Source organism: Acanthisitta chloris, unplaced genomic scaffold (assembly GCF_000695815.1).
Source record: "Acanthisitta chloris isolate BGI_N310 unplaced genomic scaffold, ASM69581v1 scaffold29915, whole genome shotgun sequence".
In the NCBI taxonomy this organism is placed as follows: Eukaryota; Metazoa; Chordata; class Aves; order Passeriformes; family Acanthisittidae; genus Acanthisitta; species Acanthisitta chloris.
In genome coordinates, this window is record NW_008674704.1 from 1,431 (window position 1) to 16,062 (window position 14,632).

The following is a 14,632-nucleotide window of genomic DNA, read 5'->3' on the forward strand; positions in this document are numbered from 1 at the left end:
TCTCAGCTGCTTAAAATGCTAGTCTGAAATCCTAGGAATGGTGGGTTTCTACCCAAAATTGAAGTACACAAGCCAAAAATGCCTCTCAGTGTATTAACTGGTAACTGAAGTATAAACAACCTTTTGATGCAGTGATGACTCTCAACCCTCCCACACCTCAAACCTGCAAAACATTTGATACCAAGACACACACAAACACAAGTGTAAAGCACAAATGGAGTATGTTCCTGACAGAGACACTAACATTTCAAGAACCAGATCTATTACAAGCTGTCAAGATGGCTGAAGAAACCAAACAAACACCCGAACTGGAAAAGATCTACTGAATAAACAGTATTCCCAATGCACAAAATTGCAAATAATAGTTCTAAAATCGTATTTAAAATTTTACATATATTCCCTGCAGAAAATGAAACTTATTAATTGTACTGTGACCAGCAAGGAGAAAACAGCATACTGAACAGCTACAGTTCAAACAGCATTATTTGTGCTATGAAAAACCAAACAACAAACCAAAAGCACTAGACAAACCACACCACAAGCGATTCGGTGTGTAGAGCCTGCTTCACATTACTGCCCTGTTCCTTTTCCCATAAAGATTAGAACTGGTTGCCCTGTCTTAGTACTCTACTCATGCTGTTTGGTAAGTTTAAACCATTTTAAAAGGATTTTTTGTCCCAGCTGTAGCTGACACTCTTCCACTGTCACCTACATGGATTACTGTGACAATTCAATCTTCCATCTTGGTGCTGCACTAATCTCTACCAAGCAAATCAGCAAATCAGAGGAGAGCAAGGCCTTCATCCTCTGGGGAGCACTGAGACGTGCTGCCTGGGACTCCATGGAGCCTGACTTACTTATCCCAGCCTCCACATAACAGGCTTCACATCGGTGCACCTTCTTAAGAAACTTTTTACCAGTCCAACCCTCCATCCTCCATAGTTTCCACTTCCAATCAGTAATACTGCATAAGATCCTGCTTTCAGTTACCTACAATAGGAACGAAGAGCAGTGCCTTCACCTATCTACTATAAAACAAGTACCTTGAAGGACAGAGGTCTCTCAGTGGTTTGGAGATGATTCCAGCCTGAAAGCATTCCTCCACAAACCGCTCCAGCACAGAGTAGGAGTGTGGCACATCCAGGTTAATGTCTGGGATTTCACAGTAAACTCGTTCATAGCCCTGCAGTGGATAAGGATTCAAATAACGATCTGGTTATTCTATGATTTTATTACAATCCTCTTTCAATACCCTTCTCGTTCAGAGGACTTACGTTTCAATATGATTTCACACATACTATGGACAGTTTCAACAAACCTAAAGCAGAGCAGCTGCAAGCCAGTGCAAAACCAAGGTACAACACCAACCAATCCTATGGTATTATACAACCACCTATCTAGATAAAAACACCAGCTGAGTTTTTAACTTCTTTAGAAGTCAGAAATCCACACAGTACATCATCTGTATGTTAGCCTGGCAGCTACCACGTGGGTAGTAACATGGGAAGAAAAGTTAGTATGTCTTCCATGTAAATGAACAAAATGTGGCCACAAATCACCACCACAACAGTTTATGCAGCAACAGAAATACTGGTGACAACCAGAGATGACTTCATCACCTCCCACCAGCAACACAGCTGGGTAAGTTTTGATATCAAAGTCTTGGTGTGGTACCTGGTCTGCCCAGAGGCAGAACTCCTGTCCTGTATTCACAGCAAAAAGCAAAGCCATGGATGATTCCAACTGTGTAAAACACTAGTTTTTATATACCACTCTAGGTGACATTTCTAATTAAATGAGCCTTTATTGTACCACTGCAATTAGGAAGAACTGTGAGGCCAACTTGAGGCCATTTCCATCACCAAGAAATTATTTGCATGGGACACAATGACCATGGAGAATATGAAAACCTAGCGGTCAGCAACAGACTGCAACTAGTACTTAAAAGGTGGTATAAGCTACAGAAATTTTGAAAGACCTTCCACAGAATTCTCCAAATGCAATACTTACTCTTTTCATTTGGTCCACAGTAATAACAGAAGACCTCCAGAGAGTTTTCAACAAATCCAGTATCATTTTAAAGGTCTTTTCTCCAGTTGACTCCAAAACCAGTACAATGGCCTAAAACAAAACATGCAAGTGTTTTGACTAAAAAGGAAACAGTGGCTCAAGTACATGGTGTGTAAGCAAATGAGGTACAGAAAGGAGTGAATGCTTTATTAGGCACTTTCTGAGGTCCATGCACTCACAGTTTCAGGTTTTTCATTATTCTTTGAAAGAAAAACTGATGCAAAGTGCTTTGAATAAGATGTAAGGTATGAAAACCCAGGAAGGACTCGACAGAGTAAAAGCACTGCCTTCCTCTCCCTGGTTTCAGAGCTACATGACTCTATCCATATGGCTGCTGGAGTACAGATGGCAATTAATTAATTTTGTGAAATTAATTTTGTATCCATGGGGTTTTTAATTTTGTCTCCTTAGGGTTGGTTTTTTTGTATCTGTGATTTTAGAAGAACTCAGAAGTTTAAAATCTACAAATCTCCACAACCCCCATTGATTGAAATTATTTTGGTTTCCTATTGTGAAGGAATTTTCTAAATCAGTCAATTTACCAAAAAGGAAATTTTGTACACTGTGGATGTTCAACTTTATTGGTAAACAATCATTTCCCAATGTGGCAGATAAACCAGTACAAATGGGAACAGTCTCCCATACAGTCTGGTTGTGAAACATCTCAGAGCTGTGACAAGTGTGCTGGATGAGACAATCCCACCCGGAAAAATGAAGCTCTGTAACTTAACCAAAACAGTTAACACCCATTAGGATACTGAGATATCTGAAACTAAAGGGAAATAAACACCAAAATACGGGGTGAGTTTTTTTGTGTTGCTATTCTGCAGCAGAAAAAATGAGCTCTTGTATTTCAGGAATCTCTAATAAACCGAATTAAACTATTTACCCCCCAAAAAATTAATTCTGGATCTTCCCAGAGTCAGCAGCAGCTTCCTTGTTGCACAATGCACACAGAAATGAGCACACAAATCATTAACTTCACATGAAACAATTTAGTTATTCAAATAACAGAACAAGCAAGCTGAGCTTCAGATTCCAGTTATATTATTTGCATGCTCACATCAGAGTGCTGACAATTATTAAAGGGACTCTGATTTCTCCTTACTTCATACACAAGTTCATGGTGAAAATGGGGTACTTCCAGTTCTTGAAGGCAACGTTCAGCTTCCAGCACATCTCCAGAGAGCAAATACTCTTTCAGCAACATATCAATCTGTAGAATTTTAAAACAAACAAAAAACCCGATGCTAATTAGATATAAAACCACAATCAACCCAGCAGCAAGTTAGTTCTTCAAACTTGCTGCCAATGTTTTTATGAATGTAATTAAATTCAGGCATTAATTAAATGGAGACGTTATCACTAACCTGAAACACAGTCTAAGTCAAACACTATCCACAGTGCTAACACATAAACACCAAAACCATTGCTTTAAAAGCTGTGCATCACCATCAAAGGTTAATATGGGCACCATTAAGTTTATCTCCTGTGCTGAACACCTCTTCTATCTTCTGTTACACTCACAACCTAGAAATTATAACATGGCCTTTCCCTTTAAACCTGCTTACTTCATAGCACGGATCCCTAGACAGTCCTGTTTCTTCCTCTCTCTTCTTCCAGTTGTTACTGTGCTTTTGATCAGCAATGCCAAAAAAATAATAATAGTTTATCTAGTTTAGCCAGTTTCACTTTGGCTCTTCTCATTACTTCACCATTTTATACCCTGAGCTCTTTTTTTTAAGCTAAATGCTTACATTTTTAAGCTAAATGCTTACAAGTTTTGCTTAAAGCAAAAATAAATGTATACTTGCAATGCAGAATATTGTACTAGCATATTCCCACCAGTGACAAATACTACAAAATCAACAAAATTATCTACATCAGGTTTTAAAAATTACTTTGTATAAAGAAATTATTTAAAAAAAGGATAAAAAACCCAGACAACAAAACAAAACCAACACTTATGGCATCATTTTTACAACAGGATAAAGGTATCTCTTCCCTCTAGCCCAAACAAGGTAAGCTTGGACAGACAGTAAGCTGGAGAGAGGAGAGTTTTGTCAGTTACCTCTTTAACAAGGTGTTTCACAGACTGCTGGCCACCTCCTGACCCCCACACACTGTCTTTGCGTTTTCCACCCTTGCTCATGCTCAGCAGCACAGTAGCTCTGTCCAGTGCAGCTCTAAAAGCAAAGTTTGTGGTTTAAAATATTACAGAACTTCATTAAAATGCATCTGCAACTTCCCCCATGGCCATTCCTCTTCGGGCAAAGCTACCAGATCTCTGGGCAGAGGTCAGAGTTAGCAACTCCATGGGGACCATCTGGATGAAAAAAGCAGCAAATGAGCTCCCCACATTCTCCTTCTGTCAACTTTACACTTCTGGTCATACCATGCTAAGCACAGGGTAATAGATCTGAATCATCAATGCAGAACCCGGAACATCCTCACAAGAACGAACTGATTATTTTCTTATGCAGAGATGGACTGTATCTGGGCTCCTCCAAGAAGGCAGCTTGGCAGCTATATCTCAAAGAAAAAAGGCTTGAGTTGCTGCCACACTGAAGAATAGCTTTTCTACTGAAATATTATTTTGCATTTGAATCTAAAGAATTATGAAGGCTTAAAAATTTAAGCCATAAAAAGCATTTCAGAAGGTAAATATGTGGTTGGAAAAAGATGGCACAAACTAGGGATGCTTGCCAGTTTGTTGGGAAAAGAATGAAAAGGGAAGTAAGGTGAAAAAAAGAAGTCTCAGATACAGTTAAGTACCATCCAGCTGAAGAAGGAACCGTTATCCCAGTCCTCATGCTGGGGGAGCCAATAAAATAACAGTAATTCACCAGGATTTAACGAGCAGAAAAGACAGGCCAAGAAATAACAAAGGCAGCAAAGCGTCCCAGATGTGCAGAATACAGGCTTCAATCCCCCAAATCACAGGAGGCATTTGTATTGCAAATTGACAGACAATTTTCACAACTTGAGGCCCCCCCCACCCCCACCCCGAGCCAGGCAGCTCAGCATCCCCCTTCAGCCTCTTCACCAGGATTTAACGAGCAGAAAAGACAGGCCAAGAAATAACAAAGGCAGCAAAGCGTCCCAGATGTGCAGAATACAGGCTTCAATCCCCCAAATCACAGGAGGCATTTGTATTGCAAATTGACAGACAATTTTCACAACTTGAGGCCCCCCCCACCCCCACCCCGAGCCAGGCAGCTCAGCATCCCCCTTCAGCCTCAAAGTGCCCAACTAGACTCATTACAAACAGAACTTTGAGAAGATACAGGAGTTCAGCACCTCCATATGAAGCCTGAAATATACACTTATGGGGGAAAAAAATAATAAAGCATGACTCATTATTAAAACATCCCTCTTTGTCAGAGAGTGCTCCTTCAAACTCCTCATGCTGACATGGAAAACAATGACACTTCTTGACAAATAAAGCACTGCAGAGAAAGTCTCAGAAAGCACTGCACAAGCTTCAAACCTTTGCAAGGCAAAACAGTTAATCCCTCGTGTATTTCAGCACACATTTATAGCAGCTGTCCTGATGCTATATTTACTCATTAATCACATTAAAGCTTTTTCTAAGACAAAACCTTCTATAATCACTTCTTGTTTCAGCTCATTTTTCACCCTCAAGCATAAGCTGGACAACAAACCTGACAAACTGAACTCAAATGCATTAATAGATTTCTCAGGCACTTTCAGTATTTCTCCTCTGACCTGAGTCATTCTGGATTTTGTTGGCTTTGTTGCAGAATTTGTGGGTTTCTATCATTTTAAATCAAAAAACAAGAAGGTAAAGAACCACATCATTTATCCTGAAGTCCTAAACTCCTGATCATGATCTTTGACATCAGCAATAGAAAACTGTCACTGACAAAAAGCAGTAAATTTACCGAGCTTGGATGCAATCCACAGTGCCTTTGTAGCCATCTATGTAGGAACTGCTTAGGATCCCATCTCCAACAGCTCTGGCAATAAACTGCCCCACCAGCTGCAACAAAACAGAAGCATTTTTAATTAAATGTTGAATTTCAAAGAAGTTCTAAGTAGGTAATTATAATGTGCTTGGTTTTCAGATTTTATTTAAATGAGCTATCTCAAAGTAAAAACGCAGCCTGGGAAATTGGGAGAGGATTACAGACAGACAGAAAATCAATAGGTGTTTTTCCAAATACAGAGCCTATTTCAGTTTATTTGATCTAGTTTGGCCACATAAAGCTTTTGACTACTGGCATAAAGGTTTATAACTATACCTGTGGTGCCCTGGGAGAATCCAACACCAGTTCAGGTAGCTCTTTAAGCAGTCTATCAAATGATTTTTCCACATCAGTTTTGCTTACTACTGTCCCACAAAGGTCAGTGATAAGCTTAGATGTCATCTCTCTGTGACTAGCCTTCCCCTCTAATGCCAAGGAAACAGCCAGCACTGGCACACTGGATTTCATTTCACCAAGGTTTAAATTCTTCAGCATCTCCTAAATAAGATTTGAAAAACAAAACAGAATGAGATTTCATAATTGTTATTTAAATATATAGATTACAAATTAATAAATATTTATGTGCTTATATTTATATAATTACATATATGCTTCTGCTCATGCAATGAATATAAATGTTTGTGTATTCTCATTGCACATTTCCAGCCAACAAGTGCATACACTCATTTACAGCCAGCACTTGGATTCCCTTGTACGTTGCAGGTTTGGCCCTAAAATAAATACAGAAACAGGCACATAACATACCGAAACTTCGTTAGTATCTCCATGTTCAAAATACTCCTGTATGATTGGTGTTAAAGTTTTCTCAAATGCTCTTTCATCCAGAGGTAAAACTACTGTTTCATAGACACAGTTCTCCTGTTTTAGAAGACAAAAAAGTAAATACCCTTAGTACTGTCTCTTTTTACATCTTATGCAGTGCTAATAGCATCAAAATAGATCTTCTAAATCCTTAATACTTGGTAGTAAATATTCTGCCAGAAAACATCAGATTATACCTCTACTGCTGAAGTGTAGACAATGCTGGCTAATGTCATGCTTCTTCATATTCTGACTTTACGGTTCACTGAATTCAACTGCAAGGCTGAATTTACTGTTCAAACAATGGTAAAAACTCCAAACTTTGTACCTAGGATTCTGCTGACACCACGTGAGAGGTCAAGTGCCTACATCCTGAAGGGACAGCAACAAACTCCTGTCCCAGCCCAGCAGAGTTAGCTGTGCCACAGCACCTTCCCCTGCAAGTGGCACTCCCATCCCTGACAGCAAGTCTGCCTTGCTCCTCCTTCCTTAGTGACTGATCAGACAGGTGATACCATGTATGAGTCAGAGAAAAGGCATTTTCAGAGTATTTGTGAGCAAAGACATTTCCTAAGGGGGGAAAAAAAAATAAATCACACAGCAACTGCCTCCTGTATCACCTGTCCTGCAGAGCTCCAGCAGGACCAGATCTCCCTGTCATAACTCAGTTCCCTGCTCTGCACAGACTACAGAAATAACATTCAGAGCAATAATACAGATCACAGAAATCTGAACAAAGACGTTTTCCAACCAATGCTTAATGGAAAGAAGCTTCCCATGATCAAGAAGTATAGCAGGAGTCAAAAAAAACCCCTATCCTTCTATCTCTGTTTACCTAAGCTACAGAGAATATTCATTCTTCATTAAAGTTTCTTCTATGCACTTCTCAGCTTCATTTTTAACGGAGCAATAATACAGATCACAGAAATCTGAACAAAGACGTTTTCCAACCAATGCTTAATGGAAAGAAGCTTCCCATGATCAAGAAGTATAGCAGGAGTCAAAAAAAACCCCTATCCTTCTATCTCTGTTTACCTAAGCTACAGAGAATATTCATTCTTCATTAAAGTTTCTTCTATGCACTTCTCAGCTTCATTTTTAACGGCACGGCTACCCACATACCATCCTTTCAGCAGCTATGGCTTTGCTCAAAGGACACCACTATTGTTCTGCTTATGCTCTGCACAATTGACTTATGGCCTCACAATTGTATTGATCTCAGTGACTTCAGCAATCTGTGTTTGTCATCGGTGTTTTCCTTTCAATGGTACAAAGCAGCCTTGGCTCAAGGAGCTTTACTTTCCTTCCCCTCCCTCCAGTAACATGGCTGCAGGACACATATTGCATAACATATTCTAAATAAATACATGTCAACAAAATATCCAGGCTATCAGCTTCATGCCAGTTTGAAGTGTTTATACCAAGTGGATACAAGACATTGGGAGAATTGGGAATAGAGGGAAAAATCCATAAAGGATACCGTCCCCTGCTAAACTCCCAACTTGAGCAAGTCTGTGTGGCATTTTTAACACAGAGCTGTGTGCAATACAGAGTGGCACTCTCCGTGGAAACCAGCAGGGAAGAACATCTGGGAAAGGGATGGTGCTTAGTCAGGCACAGAAAGAGGGCTGAGGGGGTAAGACTTGTGAGTATGACATAGACACTTGTACACCAGCTGACTTCAACTAGCTCATACACCATTCTTGAACATAAAAATGAGCATTTAGTGCAGCCAGGCTGACATCCAGGTCAAGCTTCCATTCATGTAAGCATCACAGCAATTGAAATCAATAAAGGAAATAAAAACCAACACTGCAAAGAAACTATTTGCCTACCTGGTCATCATCATAGTTAGGATCCTTAACATCCACTTCTTCCACATCATACACTTGACCTGGTGTCCCCCAAACTCCTTTACCACCTGCTCCACCTGGTAAAATACAGGACAGCAAGTAAGGACCATCGGTTTACTAAGAACACTTCCAAGTTCAACACAACATTCTTTCACTTAAAAGTGATCTATCACTGCTCGTACCCACTCCTGACTCTAACAAGGTATGCTGAGAAGGGTGTGTTGATCTGACACGTTCCCACTCCAGCACCCAGTCTTTCCATCACTTTCCAGTAAGACACTAGAAGCAGTATGAAACTGCACACTGAAACTGTACTTTCCAATATAACTTTTTGTGCTTTAAGTTTGCATTAGTAACAGTCCTGTGAATCACCAACAGTTCAAATTTGTGTATTAACTCTGCTAAGAAAAGGTACTTACCTCAAAGACAGAACTTAATTGATCACAGGCACATAAGATTTTCTGGTACGAATTGCTACCTACTGTTGGCTCCTATTGCCACTCACTATCTAACATAAAGGACCAGAATTGCTACCTACTGTTGGCTCCTACTGCCACTCACTATCTAACATAAAGGACCAAATGCCTGTACAGAGATTGTCGTTTGTGAAAATGATTCCCAGTGAGGAAAAAATACTATGTTTTGAACAAATTTTTTATCTTTATCATGCTACTCTCTTCACTAAACTACACCAACCTTTCTTTGGTAGGCCTCTTCCCTTTCCAGACCGGGATCGCCTGTCCAGGAGTTTCCCCTTTGGGCTCGTAGGTACAGCTCCAATCTTCAGTGTCTCTCCATTCTCACTCACAGAGTCTCCTCTCCCAGAATCTCTAGAAGAGTTTTTCCTCAACCGTCTCTTTGCTTTAGCATTTATTTTGGCCTCAGTAATTGAAGTTGCAGGAATCCAATTTCCATTGATTTCAGTTTTTCGTTCCTCAGATCCACCATTTTCTTCATCACCGGAAAATGGAGCATCATTCAGATTCTCGACTTCTTTAAAACGAGACAGACCAAAAAAATCTGTTAAACAGTTTTATGTTAGAATACCAGAACACACTGCATTTAAAAAGGATGGCAACATTATACAGAGCTCTTTTTTCTAACAGTGTTAAGGCAAATGATGTAGACTTACTTTAAAAACAACATATCACAGTAATAAGGACTTCCTTATTCCCCTGCACAAAATATCCACAATCTAAACAGAGCATATGTCAAGAGTTGGAAAGCAAATGAATAAACCATTTATAACTACCTAAGCCACAGAAAACCCCACCCTTGTTAAACAAAAACTATCAGAACTCCTCAATACGTAAGATCTAAGTGCCTCGTTCTCACTCCACCCACTCATCTCTTGATTTAGAAACAAACGAAACTGCCAATACAGTGAGTTCTCTAAGAACTAGTTAAAAGACTAGTCACCAAGGTGAAATTAATTCCCTACATCATCAACCAACATTCCCCTTAACTCGATTCAAGAAATTGCAAACACAGCTCACTAGCAAGAAAAGCAATGATTTAGACTTACAAGAACATAAAAACCTAAGTACTTTTTTGTTTTTTCAAGTTATGGGGGAAAAAACTGCTGTTTAATACACAGCTTGGAGAGTTTGGTAATGAAGATTCATAGAATACATAAAATCTTTTGAAACAGTGCCAACTCTCTTCCCTATGGACTGCCCCACCCTGTAGCTTCTGTGAAGACTCTAAACCAGACACAGTTTATTCCCCAGCACATTGGATAGGTTTGTTTCATACCCAACAAGGAACTCTCACAACTTAAGGATCTGTAAATGTCTCAGAGCACCAAGAAGTGCAGCAACTTCACCCTGTGAGGAATTTAACGCACATTTAAATCTTAGCTCTAAAGTCTTATTTCACAAAGTTAGGTTGAGCACCACCTGTATGATCCAGCAGAATGTCTTACCGAGAGCACTACAAGCAAAAGCCTCATGAGCTCTTCTTGCCCTTCTTAACCCATGAAGATAAAAGAAAACTAAAAGCACCTGGGGACCTATTTACATTCCAGCTGGCACCCTGGGAGTCCTTGCAAATTGGAAAACACATAAAAAGGGAACAGCCTTGGCTCTGTCACACAGCCCTTCTTCTTCTGAGGACTGAGTAGTCTCAAAGACACAACCCACAGCCCCAACCCTAGGAAGGGCAATAAGAAGACACACAGAAGCAGCTGCTTTTCCACTTGGGCCAAACCTGCTTTACAGAAAAGTTCAGTGCCATAAACCCAGAATATGAAAAGTATTTTAAATTTGTATTTAGCTAATGCATCACTTCACCATTCCAATACATTCCCACTAGCAACATTCATTTGGCAATACTTCTCAGAACTGTATTTTTTCACTTCAAAACAGGTTCATAAAAAATTGGTCTGAAAGCAAAGTGCACTAATAGACTATTTCCAACCTCAAAGCATTTACTCATATCAAAGAGGATACTACACTACACACTGAAGAAAGTCTGATGCAACTGCTTCCTTCATGATCAAAGAAATGACATTTAGATACTAGTGTTCACAGATGTGAGTGCTACAGCTGAGCAATAATGCAGCCACCCTGGTCTAAGCTTCGTCTTTCCACTCGTTACTCCCACAAAAGCATTCTTTTTACACTTGCAGCAAGCTAGAAAAGAAAAGCATGCCATCACATCCAGGAAAAGATTCCTCACAACAGGCTTTCTCAGTCTGCCTAACATTTTAATAAAACAATGAGAGATTTGCCTAAAGCTAACAGAGAGGGAAAACAACAAACCCAAACAGAACAGGTTTCCTTCCTCTCATTCCTCAGGAGACCACATCAGCACAACCAGCTCATCTCAGATAAATGCACTCAAATTCTTCATGCTCAGTCTCCCATGAACTTCTCCAGTTTAGACCTGGGACCTGGCTCGCCAGCAAATATGCACTGCAATGACCACTGACTGACTTCCTTCTCAGTTTCCAAAGAAAATGGCCAAGAATGAGCAGAAGTCAGTCCTGAATCTGACAAAAGGGGAGGCTACAGTCCAACCTCCTTACACAATCCTGACCTCAGGTTCAAGACTGAAGGAAATTCTCCACAGGAAACATCCAACTCCTAAGCCTTAGTATTTCTCACTGCATTACTAATATACGCTTTATATAACACTATTACTTCCAGCTACAACATCTTTCTCCATAATCCTGTAACCAACTGGCTCTCCACTATTAGTTACCTAGTTAGGCTGAAAACAGGCTCAACGCATATAGTATTTTCCCATAATTTTCTAAAATAATAAAAAGTACATGTAAAATGATGCAGATCTGCCTTTCAGTTTCTCATTTTTACATCATACAACACAACATAAAAGCAATAATTGTGTTCTGTAAACTTCAAAACTTTGTTTACTACACATTAAGAAGTTATCCACATTCGTCTTATTACCCTGCCACTGAGCCTAGCACGCTCACTCATAACCTGTGCTTTTCCAGAGTCTACATATTTCACTTTGACTGAGTCCAAACTCAGCCAAACTAGCTATTCTCACCTATAATCCAAGTCTAATTCCAAAGTGCTAAGAAGCAATAATTCTTCCACGTTAACCCAACTCCAGTTTAATATAAGAAACCATATGGAACATGTTGCCACTTCACTGCATTACATACCATCTTAACACAGGTATATTTTTTTCTGAAAAACATTTAAAACCTACAAAACTAGGTCAGTGCAGACCATCATAACCTTTGGAAGGCACAGAAAACAACACGAAGCTGCGTTACCTCAACTAACCATCATAAAAGACATTTGTGATATGGACACAACAGTCAATTTCAGGGCAGTTTCTAACATTTTTCCCCACATTCTTCCCATGCCAGCTCACTTCCAGTCATGCCTTTTATCATTTGTTTACTCCATTTTTAAGCTAACTAGTTAAAGCAGGATTTGTACCTCTCAATGCACCTACACATTATGCCTTAGAGCTTATTCTTTTCTACACACCAGCACTATTTGAGCTCAGGTCATAAGGAGCCAAGTGCCACTACTATTCAGTAACTTAAAGAAATGCTAACTTTATTATTTCAGTAAGTTTTGAAACTAATGTACACTAAAGCAGGACAGTATATGATTGAAAGAACCATTCTGTAAATATTTTTAAAAAGCAGTACTGTTACAAAATTATCAGGTAATGCATTTTTTACAGAGAACACTGCCAGTCGGCTAAGCAATTTTAAGTAACAAAAAAAACAAACAAAAAACCATTACTTACCTGTTGGGGTAATATAAATGTGCTCCTTTTCTATTTCCATACTGACTTAACAGAAATGACTGTGAAATGTGAAGTCTTAATGTTTTCCGTCCAAGGCCTAAACAGAAACAGAGAAGTTTTAAAAAAGAAAAACACCAGACCTTAAGTAAAAAGCTGCAAAGGTGGGTTTTAAGTTATTATTAACTATCAGGAACCACTGAAAAGCTCCTGGGAAGGTAAGTGGTGTAGCATGAGAGAGCACCACCCACAAACACCTCTAAGCCTGGATGTCTCAGCAGCTGTGAGTCCTGTTGCTTATAAAGGAGGCACATGACAAGAGCCGTTATTTTAAGGGTAAAGGCCCTATGTATGCAACTTTTTTTAGCTGATAAAAGTCACCTCTATCAACTCAGACTGTCCTGAACTGCACAGTGGTTATCTATATGAGCACACAATATCAGTGTAATAATTGTACCCACGAGAGAAATGTTCTTCATGTGAACAATAGTGATAAAATGGTACCAATTTATCGAGTTCAGACCAGCCCTTGGAAAACAAGCTCATTTCTGATCCTCCCCCAAGGACATAATGTTTGTGTTTTACTGTATGTGTACATACAGCTGTCAAGCTATCACATCTGTGCTTCTGCGTCCTTCAAACACTCCTTACAACCATCAGTCCAACTGCAAGGGATAAAGTTCTCTACACTTAAACACTCCCCTGTTTCTGGTACTCTTTCTCCCTGTTCCCAGTATCCACTATTCTACAAACCACCCTATGACACTGTGCAAGCAATGGCATCATCCATCATTATGTACATAAAAAATTAAGCAGTTCCAGAACTCCTTCAAATGATTTTTCACCTGCAAGGTTTTCCCAAATCCCTCCACAGACCTAGGAATATCACTGGTGTTTGCATTTGCCCTGTAAGGATTCAATGGCTCTTTTTTCCTCCTTTCTCACCCTTCGCTGCCCCAAGAACCACTTACCGTTGAGTGGCAAGATTGTGACACCAAACAACTACTCTCCCTTCCCCTTTCCCTCTCTTCCCTTGTTTTCCCCTCGTGCCCACTGGCACACCACAGACCCATGAACAGCCAATGATTCATCACAGACCGTTGGCAATAAAGAACCTCTGGTTTGGGGCACAGCACTGAGCTGTCATGATCTTGCACTTCCTAAGGTCAGCCCACACAGTCACCAGGCTTGTGGAACAACAAGTCCTCTCTGCCCCACATCACCTCTTAGAAAAGCGTCTTTTAGTGAGTTACCTCAAGCAATCATTCAGGAGCTCTCCAATGTTCTCAGTTGCTGCTGGTGGAAAGAGTTTCCCGTATGGAGCTCAGCCTGATCTGCACAAACTACTTTGTAAGAACAGTTTTATTCTTCCTAGTGGAACATTCCATCAGCTGTTCACTTCTTGGGGGGAAAAAACAACAAAGGACAAAACCTGTATTAAGTAACAATCACAACTTTAATCATTTGTAATCAAGCCCTAAACTTCAAGCAAAGAAATGCTCTTTCTGTACAGGACACAAATGAAATCATCTACCTATGGCAACATGATAAACACCAACACAACTCCCATGTCTTTTGGACGTTCAGTGTTGCTTGTAACAAGGATGATGGAGTGACTGAGGTTTAGTTCCTGCTGTTACCAGTTTAGCAATGCACCTTCCCACT

At 39.9% G+C, this 14,632-nt stretch overlaps 1 protein-coding gene across 1 annotated transcript in view; it reads right to left on the bottom strand.

The window, feature by feature from the left end:
• The window catches only part of PDCD4 (programmed cell death 4 (neoplastic transformation inhibitor)), a 15,272-nt gene extending 893 nt beyond the window's left edge, over positions 1 to 14,379 (bottom strand). The window contains exons 1-11 of the mRNA XM_009075451.1: positions 14,221 to 14,379; positions 12,971 to 13,067; positions 9,431 to 9,727; positions 8,717 to 8,811; positions 6,825 to 6,938; positions 6,336 to 6,557; positions 5,976 to 6,073; positions 4,142 to 4,256; positions 3,179 to 3,286; positions 2,011 to 2,121; positions 1,044 to 1,183 (exon numbers count right to left, since the gene is read on the bottom strand). Coding sequence (XP_009073699.1) covers positions 1,044 to 1,183; positions 2,011 to 2,121; positions 3,179 to 3,286; positions 4,142 to 4,256; positions 5,976 to 6,073; positions 6,336 to 6,557; positions 6,825 to 6,938; positions 8,717 to 8,811; positions 9,431 to 9,727; positions 12,971 to 13,010 — 1,340 coding nt within the window. The 5' untranslated portion in view covers positions 13,011 to 13,067; positions 14,221 to 14,379. The remainder of the gene's footprint in view (positions 1 to 1,043; positions 1,184 to 2,010; positions 2,122 to 3,178; positions 3,287 to 4,141; positions 4,257 to 5,975; positions 6,074 to 6,335; positions 6,558 to 6,824; positions 6,939 to 8,716; positions 8,812 to 9,430; positions 9,728 to 12,970; positions 13,068 to 14,220) is intronic.
• Positions 14,380 to 14,632: the final 253 nt, after the last annotated feature.